A 16,771-nucleotide genomic window follows, 5' to 3' on the forward strand; every position below is an offset into this window, starting at 1 on the left:
TCTTCTTCTTCTTCTTCTTCTTCTTCTTCTTCTTCTTCTTCTTCTTCTTCTTCTTCTTCTTCTTCTTCTTCTTCTTCTTCTTCTTCTTCTTCTCCACAACACAAAGGATTTTCACCATATTACTGAAACTTAACTGTGTGTATGCAAGAAAGAGAGGTTCATTTCAAAAGGCATCCTGTTAAACAGAGCTTCTGCCTGAAATGTTGAAAAGTTACTATTAGAGTTATGCCTGACCTCACTCAGTGAGATTTTATGGTTGACTCTGCCTCTTATGCTTTTCGGAGTTGCGCCCACCCTCCAGGGCCAGAGTTCCAAAGGTGCCCATGTGCTGAAAAAGGTTGGGGGCGCCCATTGTGTAGCTGTCTTTTCAGAGCCAGTGTAATGTAGTGGTTAGTGTCCATCAAGGCTCTGGGAAACCCAGGTTCGAGCCCCACTCTGCCATGGAAACTTGGTGGCTGGACTTGCGCCAGTCACACTCTCTTGGACTAGCTACCTCACAGGGTTGTTGTGAGGACAAAATGGAGGAAAGGAGAATGCTATAAACTAGGGTTACCGTATTTTGCAAAGCGAAAAAGAGGACATACTTCCCAACTGACTACTTCAAACTAGTGATTGCTGTGACAAATCTCATTTTAAAGACCCTTACTATTTAAGCTGCGATAATGGCTACTAATTAGGAATATTCCTAACCTAACTGATCATATAACATCTTGTTGGGCCTTGCTGTTCTTGTTTTTTTAAAAAAAATCACTTACTGTCCACATCATACATTCAGGTGCCTAGCCATATCGATCTTAAGCAATAGAACAAAGTTTGAGTCTATTGGCACCTTTAAGATCAACAAAGTTTAATTTTAATTTAAGCTTTCGTCTGAAGAAGTGTGCATACACATGAAAGCTTTATACCCAGAATTAAACTTTGTTGATCCTAAAGGTGCCGATAGACTCAAACTTTGTCCACATCATGTGATTGTTTTAGTTCCTTTAGGAGGTTAAAATATGTATCTGATTCTCTACAGCAAGGTTCCCCAACATTTTTGAGTCTGTGGGCAAATTTGAAATTCCAACACAGGGTGGAGGGTTCAATCACAAAGACCAATTTCCCACAGCCGCTGCTCTGCGCTCGCTCCTCTCTTTGCCTCGATGCTACGTGTCAATTTCCCACAATGTGCTGCGTGGCGGCATTTTGCCCTGCAGCGTCGCCCAATTTTCCCCACGTATACTCAATCCTGTTTTTTGAAGATTTAGTAGACGCAGGGAAAATTGGGCGAAGCTGCGGGGCAAAATGCCGCCACGCAGCACATTGTGGGAAATTGACACGTAGCATCGGGGCAAAGAGAGGAGCGAGCGCAGAGCAGCGGCTGCGGGAAATCGGTTGAAATGTCTTCGGCAGAAGGCAGAGCCAAGCGCCTCGAGAACGTTCATTATCTAGAAGTTTTTGAAATAAGAAAACACATTTTGTTTACCGTAGGTATTAAAATACGTTGAATGCTTTACTGGACCAAACATCTTGGCTATGCACACCATGTTGATAAATAAACCTCCAGATTCTGGTAAGGAATGTTTAACCAGATAAGAAATGAAATAGTCTGTTCGAACAGGAAGACACTGTAATGCTAAAATACTGTTCGATTTTTACCTTCTTGAAAAGCGTACTTGCTGAGTCACTGTGATGCAAGTCTGAATGAAGGGGTCTAGCGCCGGCCAAGCTTACTCTGAGCTTGGTTAAATGCAGCCATGATCCATGTTTGCACTCTCTGTCTTGCTTTGCGGTTCTTATTTCTCTCAGCCATGTAGTGGTGGCACCAGGAGTGTTAGTTCCATCATCACTTGGAGGCAGTCAGTGGTACACGTGCAGCATGTTTCATGTACGCGCGACAGTGCCCAAATGGCAATACGGAGGGGCAAGGGAGATGTATCCCCTTTCAAACTTGGGGGTGAGAATGGAGATTTCTTGAAGGGGTGGGGAGCCGAGGTGAACGGGGTCATTTGCAGGACAGAAGGAGACCTGGGAGGAGGAACCAGTCCCAGAAGGGGGAAATTACGGGTAATGACACCAGAGGGCCCCTTGCCAGGATTATTGGTGGACGATATGGGAGCTGTAGAGATCATTCTGTCCTCTGCACCATTTAACGCTGTCTCCGAACAGAAGACCAAAATCGAGGATATAGCCCATCATTCTCCTCTCCACAACTTTGATATAATAAAACAGTGAATCTGCACAGCTAAAACCTCCATTGTCCGGTCCCTGCTTTTCCCCATCCACCAGTCCATTCTCAGTTTACCAGCTTTCATCTGACCGCCAGCCTAAAAAACAGACTCCACCGTTCTCTCGTTCAAATTAACCTACAATCTGTGGACCCTACAAATAACCCAGTGTGACAGCCTGCCCTCTCTGCTCCCCAGAAGGGGGGATCTCTTGTCACCTCTGCCGGGTCCCCTTAGAAGCTGACTGCCCAGGCTGGAAGAGGACGGAGTGGTTGTCCAGATGGCTCCCAGGGAATGGGCAGCAGCTCCTTCCTAGTCCTCCAGACTGCTGCCACTCTAGCCCCACTGAGGGCAGCCATCGCAGAGCTGGAGGGAGGGGTGTGTGTGGGGGGAGGCTGCAGTCCCTGGCATTAGGCTCACCCATGCACTCATTGCGATCTGGAGCTATACTGCTGGCAAAATATAATTCTGCCCAGGGCTATTTTGGGGCAGGAACACACAGGAACGGAGTTCCGGCTGGCTCCTGAGTTGGCCACGCCCACCAGGAGCTCATTAGCATAATAGGCCATACCCAACAGCAGAAACGCATTAGGATTGGCTACATTAGGGGTGTGTGGCCTAACATGCAAAGGAGTTCCTGCTACAAAAAAAGCCCTGGGTTTTGACAACAAACAAGGTAAACAGAATAAGAAGGGAAAGGTGGGTGTGGCTGGATGACCACACTTCTGGTAACATAGGGGTGTGGCCTAATGTGCTAATGAGCGGTGCTGTCAGGGTGTGGCCTAATATGCTAATGAGTTTTGCTGTTGTGTGTGGCCTATTATGCTAATGAGTTCCTGCTGGGCTTTTTCTACAAAAAGAGCCCTGATTCTGTCCCTTGGAACATAATTTCACCAGCCTAATTTCCCAAGTGCTTCTAGTACCCACGATCCTCCCTTTTTGTGTGTCTGCACAGAGGGCTTTGAAGACGAGGATGGTGCCTGTGCTCCAGTAATAAAAACAGGTTAATCTGACTTTCAATAATATGGGAGCTGCTGTTCCCTTATTGGAGTCTGAATCTTCTAGAGAACTGCCTGAAGAACTTTCACTGTTTCCCGATCTGTGTTCAGTGTTTTCTTCTGTTACGCTGTTGTCCTCAGCCCTTCCATCCTTCGCTGCTGTTTGGTGCTGTTCCAAAAATGCCTTTGCTTTTGTAACAGAGTCAATCTTTTGCTTCTTTTCTTTGTAGTTGAAGATAAGTCCTTCTGGAGTTATCCATCTGTAGGGGGTGGAGTTTTTACACTAAGACAGTGTTCAGTTGACAGTTGAGATTGGAAGGTTCGCCATCTTTTAATATAAGTTGTATGATTTTATATTGATTGACAGTTTTAATGGAATTTTAATGTATGTTTATATAGTTAGCTGCCCTGAGCCTGCCGAATATGTAAATATAAATAAATAAATGACTAAATAAGACGAATAGTAAGAAGTCAGCATGTATTCCAAAGCAGACAGAAAATTCCCAGCTACCGATTAGTACAGCAGATGAGTGTGTGATAGCTTAATGTCTTTATTTATTGTTATGTATCATTCTGCCCGCAAGCTAACATGAGTTGGTTTTGTAGGGAAGAAGACCTCTCGCCACCCAATGCATCAGGATTTGCATTACTTCCCCTTCCGGCCTGCAGAGCGCATTGTCTGTGCCTGGACTGCCATGGAAAGAGTTGACCGCAGCAATGGATGCCTAGTGGTGATGCCGGGAACTCATAAAGGGTCTCTGAAACAGCATGATTACCCGGACTGGGAGGTAATTTATATGTGAGGGAGAGAGGGAAAGTGAAAGAAACAGGAAGGCGTTATCAACTGACTGGGAGGCAGGTGTTTGTTTTTTGCTGGTGAGACACAAGAATCTCTTGGTGTTCCCTCATTGTTTTCTGTGGATAGTTGTAGTGGGTAGGAGCACAGACTCTAATCTGGGAGAACCGGGTTTGATTCCCCACGCCTCCACATGCAGCTGCTGGTGTGACCTTGGGTCAGCTACAAGTTCTCTCGGCTGTTCTCTCAAGAGCAGTTCTCTCAGAGCTCTCTCAGTCCCACTTGCCTGAGGGTGTCTGTTGTGGGGAGGGGAAGGGAAAGGAGATTGTAAGCCGCTCTGAGATTCCGAGTGAAGGGTGGGGAGTGAAGCCAATCAATGCTCCCTCTAAGCTGTTGAGTCCTGTGAGCAAAAATTCTACTTTGTGAGCTGCTGGCATTAAAGTTGTGAACGAGCTATTTGACTGCTGCATAAAGTAGTTTGCACTGGAGCCCCATCCTTCCTGAGCCAAGACAAAAATGTGTGAACCGGAGGCTAAAAAACAAGCTCACACTAACTCAGCTTAGAGGGGATACTGAATCCAATCTCCTCTCTCCTCTCTCTTCTTAAAGAAAAATTCCCCTTTGTATCCTGTATAATTTGAAGCAGCGTTCATGCAACAAACCTAGATAGTGTGAAAATATGAAGAAGAAGAATGTGCAGTTCACTTATGGAGACCCCGATCCTGGGATGTTACAGGCAAGACAGGAGGAGAGGTGGTTTGCCATGGCCTTCCTCCACATAGTGACCCCAGTCTTTCTTGGTGGTCTTCTGTCCGAATACTAACCATAGCTGACCTTGCTAAACTCAGCAAGCCAGGCTATATTATAAGCATAAACCAATCTTAATGATCCTGCCTTTACTCCAATGGCTTGTTCCAGTTTGGTGTAGTGGTTAAGTGCACGGACTCTAATCTGGGAGAACCGCGTTTGATCCCCCACCCCCCCCTCCACTTGCAGCTGCTGGATGACCTTGGGCAAGCCATAGTTCTGACAAGAGCTGTCCTTGAAAGGGCAGTTCTCGAAAGAGCTCTCTCAGCCCCACCTACCTCACAGGGTGTCTGTTGTGGGGGGAGGGGAAGGGAAAGGAGTTTGTAAGCCGCTTTGAGACTCCGAGTGAAGGGCGGGGTATAAATCCAATCTCCTCCTCCTCCACCTTCTTCGGAGTCTTCAGCTGCAGTGTTTGTTGGTTTGCTTTTTTAAAAAATGGTTGAGTGTCGGACTAATATCTGGGAGACCGGGGTCTCAATCTCCATTTGCGCCCTGGAAGCTCGCTGGGTGACCTTGGGCCAGTCACCCTCTCTCTGCCCAATCTCACTTGCAGAGCTGTTGTGAGGGTAAAATGGAGGAGGGGAGAACAATATAAACCAGTTTGGGGCCCTATCGGGAAGAAAGGTTGAGATAGTACAAAACGTATTAAATAAATAGTTTGGGACTTATGGCTATAACGACACTTGTGAGTTCCATCCCAGACATTATAATAGAGGCAGAGGTAGGGGGAAAAATGAATTGGACTGCTTGGGGTGGGGTGGGGCGGTGGCTGTGATAACTTCAGGAATCCAGTCCCCCGAGATGGGGTGATGGCTGTTGGCTCATAAGACTTTGGAAGATGATCGGACAAGGCTGAGTTGGGTGGACCTCTCCAAGGGTATGCTAGCGAAATGGAACCTCCCTGTTCAGTAGCAGTGCGTGTCTCAGTGCAGATTACCAGGGGTTAATGTGGGATGGCCACCATGCTGCTTCTGTGAATGTCTGGAGCAATGTTTGGCTGGCTGCTTGAAAACTTGACGCTGAGCTGGGTGGGACTTAGGTTTGACGGAGCTCAGCCGTTCTTACGTTCTTTAAGTCTGATCTAAGCTGCCCCAAGGAGCTGCGGTGGCTCAAGTGGTTAAGATGCTGAACTGCAGGCTGTGGAAGGTCGGTAGTTCAGCAGTTCGAGACCCGGGTTGCCGCATGACGGAGTGAGCTCCCGTCTCAAGTTCCAGCTCCTGCCAACCGAGCAGTTCGAAAGCAAGAAACTGCAAGTAGATAAATAGGTACCACTTCGGTAGGAAGGTAACAGCGTTCTGTGCGCCTTGGTGTTTAGTCATGCCGGCCACATGACCACGGAAACGTCTTCGGACAGCGCTGGCTCTTCGGCTTGGAAACGGAGATGAGCACCTCAACCCTAGAGTCGGACTCGACTGGCTTTCGAGCAAGGGAACCTTTACCTTGACCTTTAAGGTGCCCCAGGCTAACCCGATCTTATCAGCTCCCAAAAGCGAAGCCGGGTTAGGGCTGGCCCTGGCTAGTACTTGACGGGAGATCACCAAGGAAGTCCAGGGTTGCTACGCAGAGGCAGGCAACGGCAAGTGCCTCTCTTCCTCTCTTGCCTTTAAAACCCTATGGGGGGGGGGGGTCACCATATACTCACCAGGTTGTTTAGTGATAAAGAGTTTTGTGTGCTTGAAGGCTGACCTGTCAGAACAAGAAAGTGATTTATGAACTGATTTCCAGGGTGGAGTGAACAAAATGTACCACGGCGTGCGTGATTATGATAAAAATGCCCCTCGGGTCCACCTTGTTATGGAAAAAGGAGACACGGTGTTCTTCCATCCCTTACTGATCCATGGCTCTGGAATGAACAGGACAGAAGGGTTTCGAAAGGTAAGAGGCCTGGTCAGGGTTCATGCTTTGAAAAGCCAGTTTCGTAACGCAAGTCCCTCCCATGTTTTAATTGACACTTGATGTTGCGAACTAATTATCTTGTTTAGTAAGTTTTTGAAAGTGACTTAATTCTCAGTAGGGTTTTTTCCCCCTTTTAAATGTGTCAACGTAAGAGCTAAGAGGGGTTATTCAACTGTTTTGTACTTTTGTAGGCCAATAACCTGTCGATCAACAGTAGTATATGAGAACGAGTGAAATAATAAAATGCAAAGTCTGCCACTTCTGGCTGGGCGTGCAGCCTGTTTTCCTCTGCTGTGGAAGCTAGAGCGGCAGATGCACGGCAGTCAGGCCTGCTTTTTGCATTAAGCATGTTCAGAGATCATTAGTTGCTGTAGATTTTCCGGGTTATGTGTCCTTGGTCTTGGCATTGTAGAACCTGACGTTTCGCCAGTAGCTGTGACTGGCATCCTCAGAGGTATAACACAGAAAGACGGAGTACTCTCTGTGTCAAGGTGAGAAGAAAATGGTAGGCAGTTAATTTATATCTACTCCAGAGTCATTGTCTTGTGGGAGTTCCCCAGGCTGTGGACATGCTAATGGAGGAGCTTTCCTGAGGAGGTTTCCTGCTTCCTGAGGAGGTTCTTTTGTATGTGGATTGGCTGTTGAAATTCTAATCTTATCTGTAGTGCTATTGTCAGATGGTAGAGCCTTTTGTGTTTTTCAGGACAGGAAACCATGTCCTATTTATTTTTGAAATAAATATTTTTGAAATAAATAAATCCTGTTGAAATTGTGTTTATGTTTGTGAATTTCAGTGGCTTCCCTGTGTAATCTGACATGGTAATTGATAGCACCACAGATAAGAATTTCAACACATACAAAAGAATTTTAAGGGTTTTTTTAAAAAAAATCTTTGTGTTTGTGTCCTTTATAAAGTTTATATTGCCGCTACCTGGCATTACATTTTATGATACACATGGCCCACCCCAACAAGGTCTCATTTATGTCAGATCCGGCCCTCATAACAAATGAGTTCGACACCCCTGGTCTAGAGTTTGTGAGTGACTCTGTACTTAGACTGAAGCATGGCAGGGCTATTTTGGGGCAGGAACATGCAGGAACGGAGTTCTGGCTGGCTCCCAAGTTGGCCACGCCCAGCAGGAACTCCTTAGCATAACAGGCCACACCCAACAGCAGGAACTCATTAGGATTGGCTACATTAGGGGTGTGTGGCCTAACATGCAAAGGAGTTCCTGCTACAAAAAAAGGCCCTGGGTTTTGACAACAAACAAGGTAAACAGAATAAGAAGCAAAAGGTGGGTGTGGCTGGATAACCACACTTCTGGTAACATGGGGGTGTGGCCTAGCATGCTAATGAGCTGTGCTGTCAGGGCTGTGGCCTAATATGCTAATAAATTTCTGCTGTTGGGTGTGGCCTATTATGCTAATGAGTTCCTGCTGGGCTTTTTCTACAAAAAGAGCCCTGACTGATGATCATATTTTTGTGCACTCAGCCTGCACTTCTGAGGCTCAATGCACCCCCCCCCCCAAGTTGCATTGTGTGCTGCACATGCATTTGAAGATGTGCAGCTTTCCCTCTTCGGACAAGCCCGGTTTTGGCATAGCACAGTCGTGAGCACATGAAGCTGCCTTTTTCTGTGTCCTTTGGCCCATCAGGGTCAGTGTTGTCCACTCAGACTGGCAGCAGCTCTCCGTGGTCTCAGGCAGAGGTCTTTCACATCCTCTTAACATCCAATTATTTAGTGCCAGAAGTGTTCCTTCATAGTCATTTTAACTTTATTGCATCGCCTTTTAAAAAATTTATGCAGGCAATCTCTTGTCATTACGCCAGTGGTGATTGCAACTATATTGATGTGAAAGGTACTACGCAAGAGAAACTTGAAGAAGAAATGATAGAAATTGCAAGAACAAAGTATGGATTGAATTCATCAATCTCCATGAAGGTAAAGCGCCTTTTTAATTTTAAAAAAAATGTCTCCCACCAGTATTGTTTCACTCATAACTCTGTTTTAAGCACCTGTAACTGGAACTTTCCACGCAATTAGTTCAGTAGAAATGACCTCTCCAATCATGTCCCTTGATGCTGCTGAAGTTACTGATGATGATGAAGTTTTGCTTATATGGAAAACTGCTACTGTGTATTTGTGCAGAATTATTCCTCTCATCATTTCAGAGCCAGCACTGGGCATGCATTGTTCTTCCATTTGTTGGCAGCAAAGTAATGTTCAGAACAGTTAGTGGATTAGTACCAGAGCCTGCCTTGGGAGAAGTTAGGTGTGGTTCCTGCCATTAAGTTCATGCCTACCGGATGCTAGGAATTGAAGTTGATGATTTTTCATGTAATCCAAAATTAATTGAAACATTACTAGTGTTTGTGGCAGAACAGTCCTGCTCTGGCCTGCAGGCCCTGTTGCACCTTGCCCTCCAAGGCTTTCCAAACACCTGGAGAGGCTTTTCTCTCTCTCCAGTAGCCTACCACCACCACCACCTGAATTGCCCACTGGGAGGGTCAGGACTCCCAGCTTCTCTTCCAAGTTCTGAGGCTTCGCCCCTGTGTCTCCCGCTGTCCACGCCTGCTCACCACAGGGACTGTTTACTGCCTTGTGCACCCCCGGAGGAATAGCTGCTTGCCAACTGACTGCCTTCCCCTTGGCGCTCCTTTTAAAACAGCATGTCCAAGACGGTGGAGGTCTTTGCAGTACAGAGATCCACTACCAGCATCAAAAGTTATAAAGTATTTATTAAAAAGAAAATGTTCACAAGCATACTTTTAACACAGCCCCAAATTGAGCAAGGGAGTCAAAAGAAATGGGTAAAATGCAATTCTTCTGTCCCTCTCTCTATACATGCCCTAACAGATGTTAAAATACAGGACAGGCAAAAGTTACAGATCTCTACAGAGTCACTATTACCTTGAAGTTACCTTCAGCTCTTCAGGCCAACACATGGCTAATGGCCACCTTTCCCAGACCTCAGTTAAGAGTTCTGTCTGCTCTGATGGACTCAGAACAAAAGAGTGCTTCCTCTTTGCTCCCCTGAGTTTTATCAACTCTCTTTTCCCCACCCACTGACCAGGCCAGGCCAGAGAAGCTTTTCCGGAAGGTTCCAGGATTTTTCTCCCTGAAGTCTTTCTAGTATTTAACACCTCCAAATCTCTGTTCCCTGCTTGAAGGAGGTGGGAGGGCTAGACTGTTCCATTGTCTAGACCTATTAGCATTTGTATGAAGGTGGGGTGAGGTAAGTCTGGAAAGCAAATGAACTGATTTTTCCCCATCCTGCCTGTTCTCTGCCCAGGGGGGGGGGGGACTTTTAAAACTCAGAGTGAAGGTTTTGCTCATTTCAAACCTCCAAAGAAAAATTTCATTTCTTCACAGTATTCTTTCTCTTGAAATTGCTAGAGGTCTTCCATTGGATCTCTAGTTAAAAAATCCTTAACAGTTTGCAAGCAAGCAAGCTGAATTCTGTACCATGAAAAGTCAGACTGTGGTCAAGATAAATTGCAAAAATTAAAACAGTGTTTGCATAGTTTCCCTCATTTTGTGTGACTTCTGTGCAACTGGTTCTAGTCTTGCCAGTTCCAAAGAAAGGCAAGGAGCACCCAGATTTCAGTCAGTGACCTCTCTCTGCATTGCCCATACACATTTGGGGATCTCTCTTCAGCCATAAGGGCTAGAAAGTTGCTGTTAAAGAGATGGGAAAAGAGAGACAGAAGAGAGAATTGATATTCTCAGGAAGCAGCAGGGGTCATTTCGTAGAAAAAGAGGTGCAGGAGCTCATTAGCATAACTCATTAGTATAACTTATTTGCATATGCCACACCCCCCGGCATCACCGGAAGTATGTCAGAAGGCAACACCCACCGCTCTGGCTCCACTGGACTGTTTTGGATTGCTAGCTATTGGGGGTGGGGGGAACGTGCAGATTTGTCCTCACAGAGGAGGGAGAGCTTGCACCTGAATAAAACTTGGTCTTAAAGGTGCCACTGGACTGTTTTGGACCAGGAGGGTCTCTGCAGTTTACCTGGCTGCTTCTTGCTCTGACTGAGGGCTGCTGGGAGCAGGGGGTGGGGCTTGTTGCATGTGCCCGCCCCCTGGGCTCTTTACTGCCGGAGCTCTGCTCCCGTGCGCTCCTGCAGGAAATGAGCCCTGGGAAGCAGAATACTGTGCCCTGTTCCTTCAGCAGCTTCTTTACTCCCACGGAACTGTAGCATACGAGCAGCCCTTGCCTATAATACAATATTATAATTTAAATAATGAGATAGTATGCGAAGAATGTTTAATCAGCTATTATGCAGGGAGTTCCTTCTTTTGTTGTGACTAGTGCTTGTGTATGGAGTGGAGATGATCCTGTGGACAGAACAAAATCTAATTTCTTTCCAATTTCTTGCTTTTAGGATGTTTGGTATTTCCGAAGCCGTCTTGTGAAAGGAGACAGAGGAAATCTTTAAAGGATTTAATCAATTTAGAACTTCCACGTTGCTGATTTTTCAAATGCAATGTAACTAATAGTCTTTCATAGTATATTTACACTTGAGGGGAAAAAGGCTACATACCACCTTGGGGGGCAAGTAAGCAACCTTCATTTTAACTTCACTTCGTGTACTTAAGTAAGGTTCAGCCTTTTAAAACACAGGGTCTCCATGTAAGCAAACTTTTTAAAAATTAAGAGTATTAAAACGAGCTCAGATCTTTATCTAGAGTTAATTTTGTGAGATTTATTTTAACTGCCAATCTCATTTGTCTGCTGGTTTTAAGCTTAAGTAGAAAAAGATCAGATTTAGAAGAAGAAGAAGAAGAGATTGGATTTATACCCCGCCCTTCACTACCCAAGGGAGTCTCAGAGCGGCTTACAAACTCCTTTCCTTTCCCCTCCCCACAACAGACACCCTGTGAGGTAGGTGGGGCTGAGAGAGCTCTGATAGAAACGGCTCTTTTTCAAGAACAGCTCTTATTAGAACTACGGCTTGCCCAAGGTCATCCAGCAGGTGCAAGTGGAGGAGTGGGGAATCAAACCCAGTTCTCCGAGATTAGAGTCCGCGCACCCACTACACCAAACTGGCCGTTCCTTGTTTTTGCACAGGCAGAGTGATCCTTGTTAGCCTTGCAGTTGCTGTTTAACTTCCTTCGGGAAAGTTTTGCATAGTTTAATTTCTGATACGGAGACTATCTACTGATCTTTCGTTGAAATATAAAAACAAAACTTCTGCCCTACTGGGCACATTTAGCTCCTCCTGCATCTTTTAGAGGGGCAAATAACAAACACATTATAGTAAGGGAAGAGAGTAAGAGTACGAGTGTGTTAGAACCTGTAGTGTGGAAGTATTTGTTTTGTATGTCTGGGCAACATAAGCACAGAGCTCCCTGTGCTCTTGCAAGGGAAACCACCCAGCCTACTTTTAGCAGGGAAAACTGGTATAGCACTTGGATATGTCAAGTGCCTCTCTATACCACAGAAGAAGTATCTGAAGAAGTGTGCTTGCTTACACACAAGAGCTTATACCTTGAATAAAACTTTGTTGGACTTAAAGGGGCCACTGGACTCAATACTTTGTTCTGCCGCTTCAGACCAACATGGCTCCGCACCTGAATCTGTTCTCCTAGCCATGTTGTAGTGGAACCCTGCTTTATGTGTGTGTTCAGCACAGGTCCGTTCTTTCCCAAGGACCTCAGCCCAGCTTGGCTCCATATGTGAGGAGAGCATCCAGAAACGTATCAAACCCACCAATAGAAGTCACTAACGTAGGATCACTCGCTTAAGGTCTCTGAAACGCAAAGTTAGAAGGATTCCGTTCTAAGCAGTGAGGACACAATACTATATTTTGAGATAACCTACTGTGATAATACTGAAAATATAACATCTGAAGATATAACAGGGGAATCAGGAGTTTTATACCACTCATCATGTGTCTCTTCTGCTGATTAAAAAAATTCCATCCCTTACCAAAAAAAAGTACAATACACTTATGTGTGTGTGTCTGTGTTTGTGGACCTGGGTTGCTGAAACACCACTCAGCCAAGGATCAAAGAAGAAGATTCCTGTAATAACTTATTCAGAAGGCCCAACAAGGGAACGCGACCTCTGCCCCAGTCGTCAGGTTCTTGCCGAAATACTCCGAACTCTACAATCTACCAACCCCACTGCAGACAATTTGTTGGCCTGCCCATAATGTTCAAATACTTTGGCCACCAAATGAGAAGGGAGCACTCACTGGAGAAGACCCTGATGCTGGGAAAGATTGAAGGTCAAAGAAGACGGGGACGGCAAAGGAGGAGATGGTTAGACAGTGTCATCGATGCAACGGACATGAAGTTGAGCAAACTTCAGAGGACGGCGGAAGACCGGAGGGCCTGGCGTGATCTGGTCCATGGGGTCGCGAAGAGTCGGACTCGACTCTGCGACTGAACAACAACAACCATAATGTTCTGATAAACCGGAGGTGGATGCTATCCTCCCGTTTTCAAATGATGCAAAATTTCCAATTTTTTAAAGCCACCTCTTGAAAAAGTCCACTGGGCAGCTGCCTTCTATAAAGACTTCTTTTTTTGCTCCAGATTGCCCATCAACTAAGAAAATAGACTTGGGAAGACATTTGTAATCTCAGGTCAAATGTCATGACATACGGTCATCTTTTATCTGAACCTTTATAAACATTTTGTACTGCTCTTTACACTTGCAGTAATCTTTGATCTTTCACAAATCAATCACTTCTTTCCTCAGGTACACAGTTTTACATCTTGTTCACTGAAATTTACCTTGTTTATGTGGGGAAAAATTATTTTTCTAAATAATAAAATAAAGTGCTTACAGGTCAGTTACACAAATCAGCTGATGAGTTAAATGCAAGCCAGACCCAGCCAGCTATGTTTACACTAGATGGAAGCGAAACTCTCACGCCATGAAATGGAAATAAATGTGATATCTGTCAACCAAACTTTTAAACTTTAGTGACTCACCATGCCAAAGAGACAGATTAAAGTCAAACACAGCAGATAAAAACAATTACCCCACCCAAAAAAAAATCGACTAAAGTCAAGTGTGGCAGTGAAAGAGTTAAGGGCATGATAGCTAGGGGGAAAAACTCTGTGGTGCCCCCCCCTTCCCTTTGCTAAATGTTTAATTCAGGGATGTCTTCATGTGAGCCACTATGCCATCTACTTTTTGAGTGCTCTCTCACAGCTTCATTGAAGTCTTCGTACTTGGTGTGTGCTTTGATAATAAATTTGCCTCGTATGCCTCATAGTATTGGCTGGGAATATAAAATGCAATAATGACACACAGGCAATGTTCCCTCTAAGCTGTGGGGTCCTGTGAGCAAAAATTCTACTTTGTGAGAGACTGGCATAAAGGTTGTGAGCGAGTGATTTGGCTACTGCATCAATGAGGTTGCTCTGGAGCCATCCTTCCTGCCCTAAGACAAAGATCTGTGAGCCAGAGGCTAAAAATCTGTGAGCTGGCTCACACTAACTCAGCTTAGAGGGAACACTGCACACAAGTCCTTCCAAAACAGCAGAATATACTAACCATGGAGAATATACCCATGAAACTGCCTTATACTGCATCGGATCCTTAGTCCATCAATGTCAGTATTGTCAACTCAGACTGGCAGCATCTGTCCAGGGCGTCAGGCAGAAATCTTTCACATCCGCTATTGCCTGATCCTTTTAACTGGAGATGTAGAGAACTGAACCTGGGATCTGCTTGCCAAGCCGATGCTCTACCCCTGAGCCACGCCCCCTGCTTTAATTTTTAGAAAGCCCACGCTTCTGTTTTTTCACTTGTTAGTTGGATGTTTGCCCTGAGCTGGATAGCCCAGGCTAATCCTATCTTGTCAGATCTGGGAAGCTAAGCAGGGTTGGGCTTGGTTAGTATTTGGATAGGAGACCTCCAAGGAATACCAGAGTCATGATGCGGAGGCAGGGAATGGCAAACCACCTCTGAATGCTGCCTTGAAAACCACACAGGGTGCCATAGGTAAGCTGTGGCTCGATAGCACAAAGAAGAAGAAGTTGGGTGTTTTGTTCCCCCCCCCCCCAATTCAGCATTTTGAGTCTAATTTATCCTAGATGAATGGGTAAGAAAAGAGGGTGAAATCTTCCCCTGTCCATCACAGCCCGTTCGCCGGGAGGGCGGGGTATAAGTTTGAAGGAATAAACTAAATAAATAAATAATCCCACTCTGCCTGTGGAAGCCAGTTGCTTTTGTACAGCCTAACCTAGCCTAGAGGACAAAATGAAGGATAGGAGAATGGTATGAACCGCTTCGGGGTCCCTATAGGGGAGAAAGGTGGGGGTGTTCAGGAAGTAAAAACGAAAACAAATCGGTGTTGCTGTGGTATCTTGCTTTCTTCTCTTCACCGTCAGGCGAAGAGTTGGAGCAGATCTGATCTGGAGTAGCAGCCTGGCCTCTCTGGGTAAGAGAGCCTGTTTCTCTGGGGCTCTGAGAAGGCTATTGCTGTAGTTGTCTATCAGTGTTCCCTCTAAGCTGAGTTAGTGTGAGCTAGCTCACAGTTTTTTAGCCTCCGGCTCACACATTTTCCTCTTAGCTCAGGAAGGATGGCTCCAGGGCAAACTAATTGATGCAGTAGCCAAATTGCTCGCTCACAACTTCAATGCCAGTAGCTCACAAAGTAGAATTTTTGCTCACAAGACTCCACAGCTTAGAGGGAACAGGCTGCCTGGGAACAACGCGGTCTGTCCACCTGCAGGTCTCAGCAAGCTGCCGCATCAGCAGAAGGGGGGGGGCATACATGGGCCTGTGGGGATGGCACCTATATCCCATCCTAAAATCCCCTATTCTATGTTTAGCTAGTCTACTTAATTCATCGGTGCCCCACCTTTCTCCCCAGTGTGGACACAAAGCAGCTCACATCATTCTCCTCTCCTCTGTTTTATCCTCACGACAACCCTGTGAGGCAGGCTTGGCTGGGAGTGTGACTGGCTTAGGGTCACCCAGCGAGCTTCCATGGCACAAGTGAGGATTTGAACCTGGGTCTCCCAGAAACTCTTAACCACTATACTACACTGGCTTTGTTTATACTTTTATTCAGGGGTCATTTCGTAGAAAAAGAGGTGCAGGAGCGCATTAGCATAACTCATTAGCATAACTTGTTTGCATATGCCACACCCCCGACATTGCCGGAAGTGTGTCAGAAGGCAACACCCACCGCTCAGGCTCCACTGGATTGTTTTGGATTGCTAGCTATGGGGGGGGAGGGGGACGTGCAGATCTGTCCTCGCAGAGGAGGGAGAGCTTGTACCTGAATAAAACTTTGTCTTAAAGATGCCACTGGACTGTTTTGGACCGGGGGGCCGGGGGGAGCTCTGCAACTTACCTGGCTGCTTCTTGCTCTGACTGAGGGCTGCTGGGAGCGGGGGGGGGGGTCTTGTTGCATGTGCCCGCCCCCTCCCTGGGCTCTTTATTGCCAGAGCTCCGCTCCTGTGCGCTCCTGCAGGAAATGACGCCGCTTTTATTATTTTTGTGCCTTGAGACAGTTGAGTCCCCAATTAGGAAATAACCTCATCCAAATTCTACTCTTGTGTCCTCTATTGAGGTTAACTGGTTTGGTTAGTCCAGTCACCATTGGTTAGCAGAGTATGTAAATAAAGCTACAAACGCAGGAACGTCACTTTACCAGTAACTTTACTAAGCTTACAAAGCTACACAGAGCCATGTTGCAAGTTTAGAAGAGAAATACTCCTCCCTTTATCTGAGAAGTACACTTTGGATAGGAAAGAGCAGAGACTGATAGATTGCTAACTTACTAGCTAAAGGATGGAGGCGGATGGCGAGAGGCCCATCTGCCTCATGGTGCCAAGAGAGGACCATGCTGGTAGAGGGCAAGTCTTCATTCAGAGTGAGAGAGAAGCAGGAAGGGGAAATTGGTCCCTGAGATGACAGTCTGCATCTCGAAGAGGACAGTGGCAGAAGAGTAGATACAGGAAGAAAGGTCAGTGTGCCTGTCTAGCTCTCCAGTCTCTCTTGCCACTCAGTCTGGAGGTCTGAGGCAGGGGACATCGCATCTGGAACTTCCAACATTCCCCTTGTTGGAATAAGTTGTTGCTGCGCTTC

At 46.0% G+C, this 16,771-nt stretch overlaps 1 protein-coding gene across 1 annotated transcript in view; it reads left to right on the plus strand.

Moving 5' to 3' along the window:
- Window positions 1-11,543, plus strand: part of PHYH (phytanoyl-CoA 2-hydroxylase) — a 20,718-nt gene extending 9,175 nt beyond the window's left edge. Inside the window, exons 5-9 of the mRNA XM_015420833.1 lie at window positions 1,471-1,552; window positions 3,812-3,993; window positions 6,534-6,683; window positions 8,513-8,647; window positions 11,097-11,543. Coding sequence (XP_015276319.1) covers window positions 1,471-1,552; window positions 3,812-3,993; window positions 6,534-6,683; window positions 8,513-8,647; window positions 11,097-11,150 — 603 coding nt within the window. The 3' untranslated portion in view covers window positions 11,151-11,543. The remainder of the gene's footprint in view (window positions 1-1,470; window positions 1,553-3,811; window positions 3,994-6,533; window positions 6,684-8,512; window positions 8,648-11,096) is intronic.
- The last annotated feature ends 5,228 nt before the right edge of the window (window positions 11,544-16,771 follow it).

Source organism: Gekko japonicus, unplaced genomic scaffold (assembly GCF_001447785.1).
Source record: "Gekko japonicus isolate JY-2015 unplaced genomic scaffold, Gekko_japonicus_V1.1 scaffold2110, whole genome shotgun sequence".
In the NCBI taxonomy this organism is placed as follows: domain Eukaryota; kingdom Metazoa; phylum Chordata; class Lepidosauria; order Squamata; family Gekkonidae; genus Gekko; species Gekko japonicus.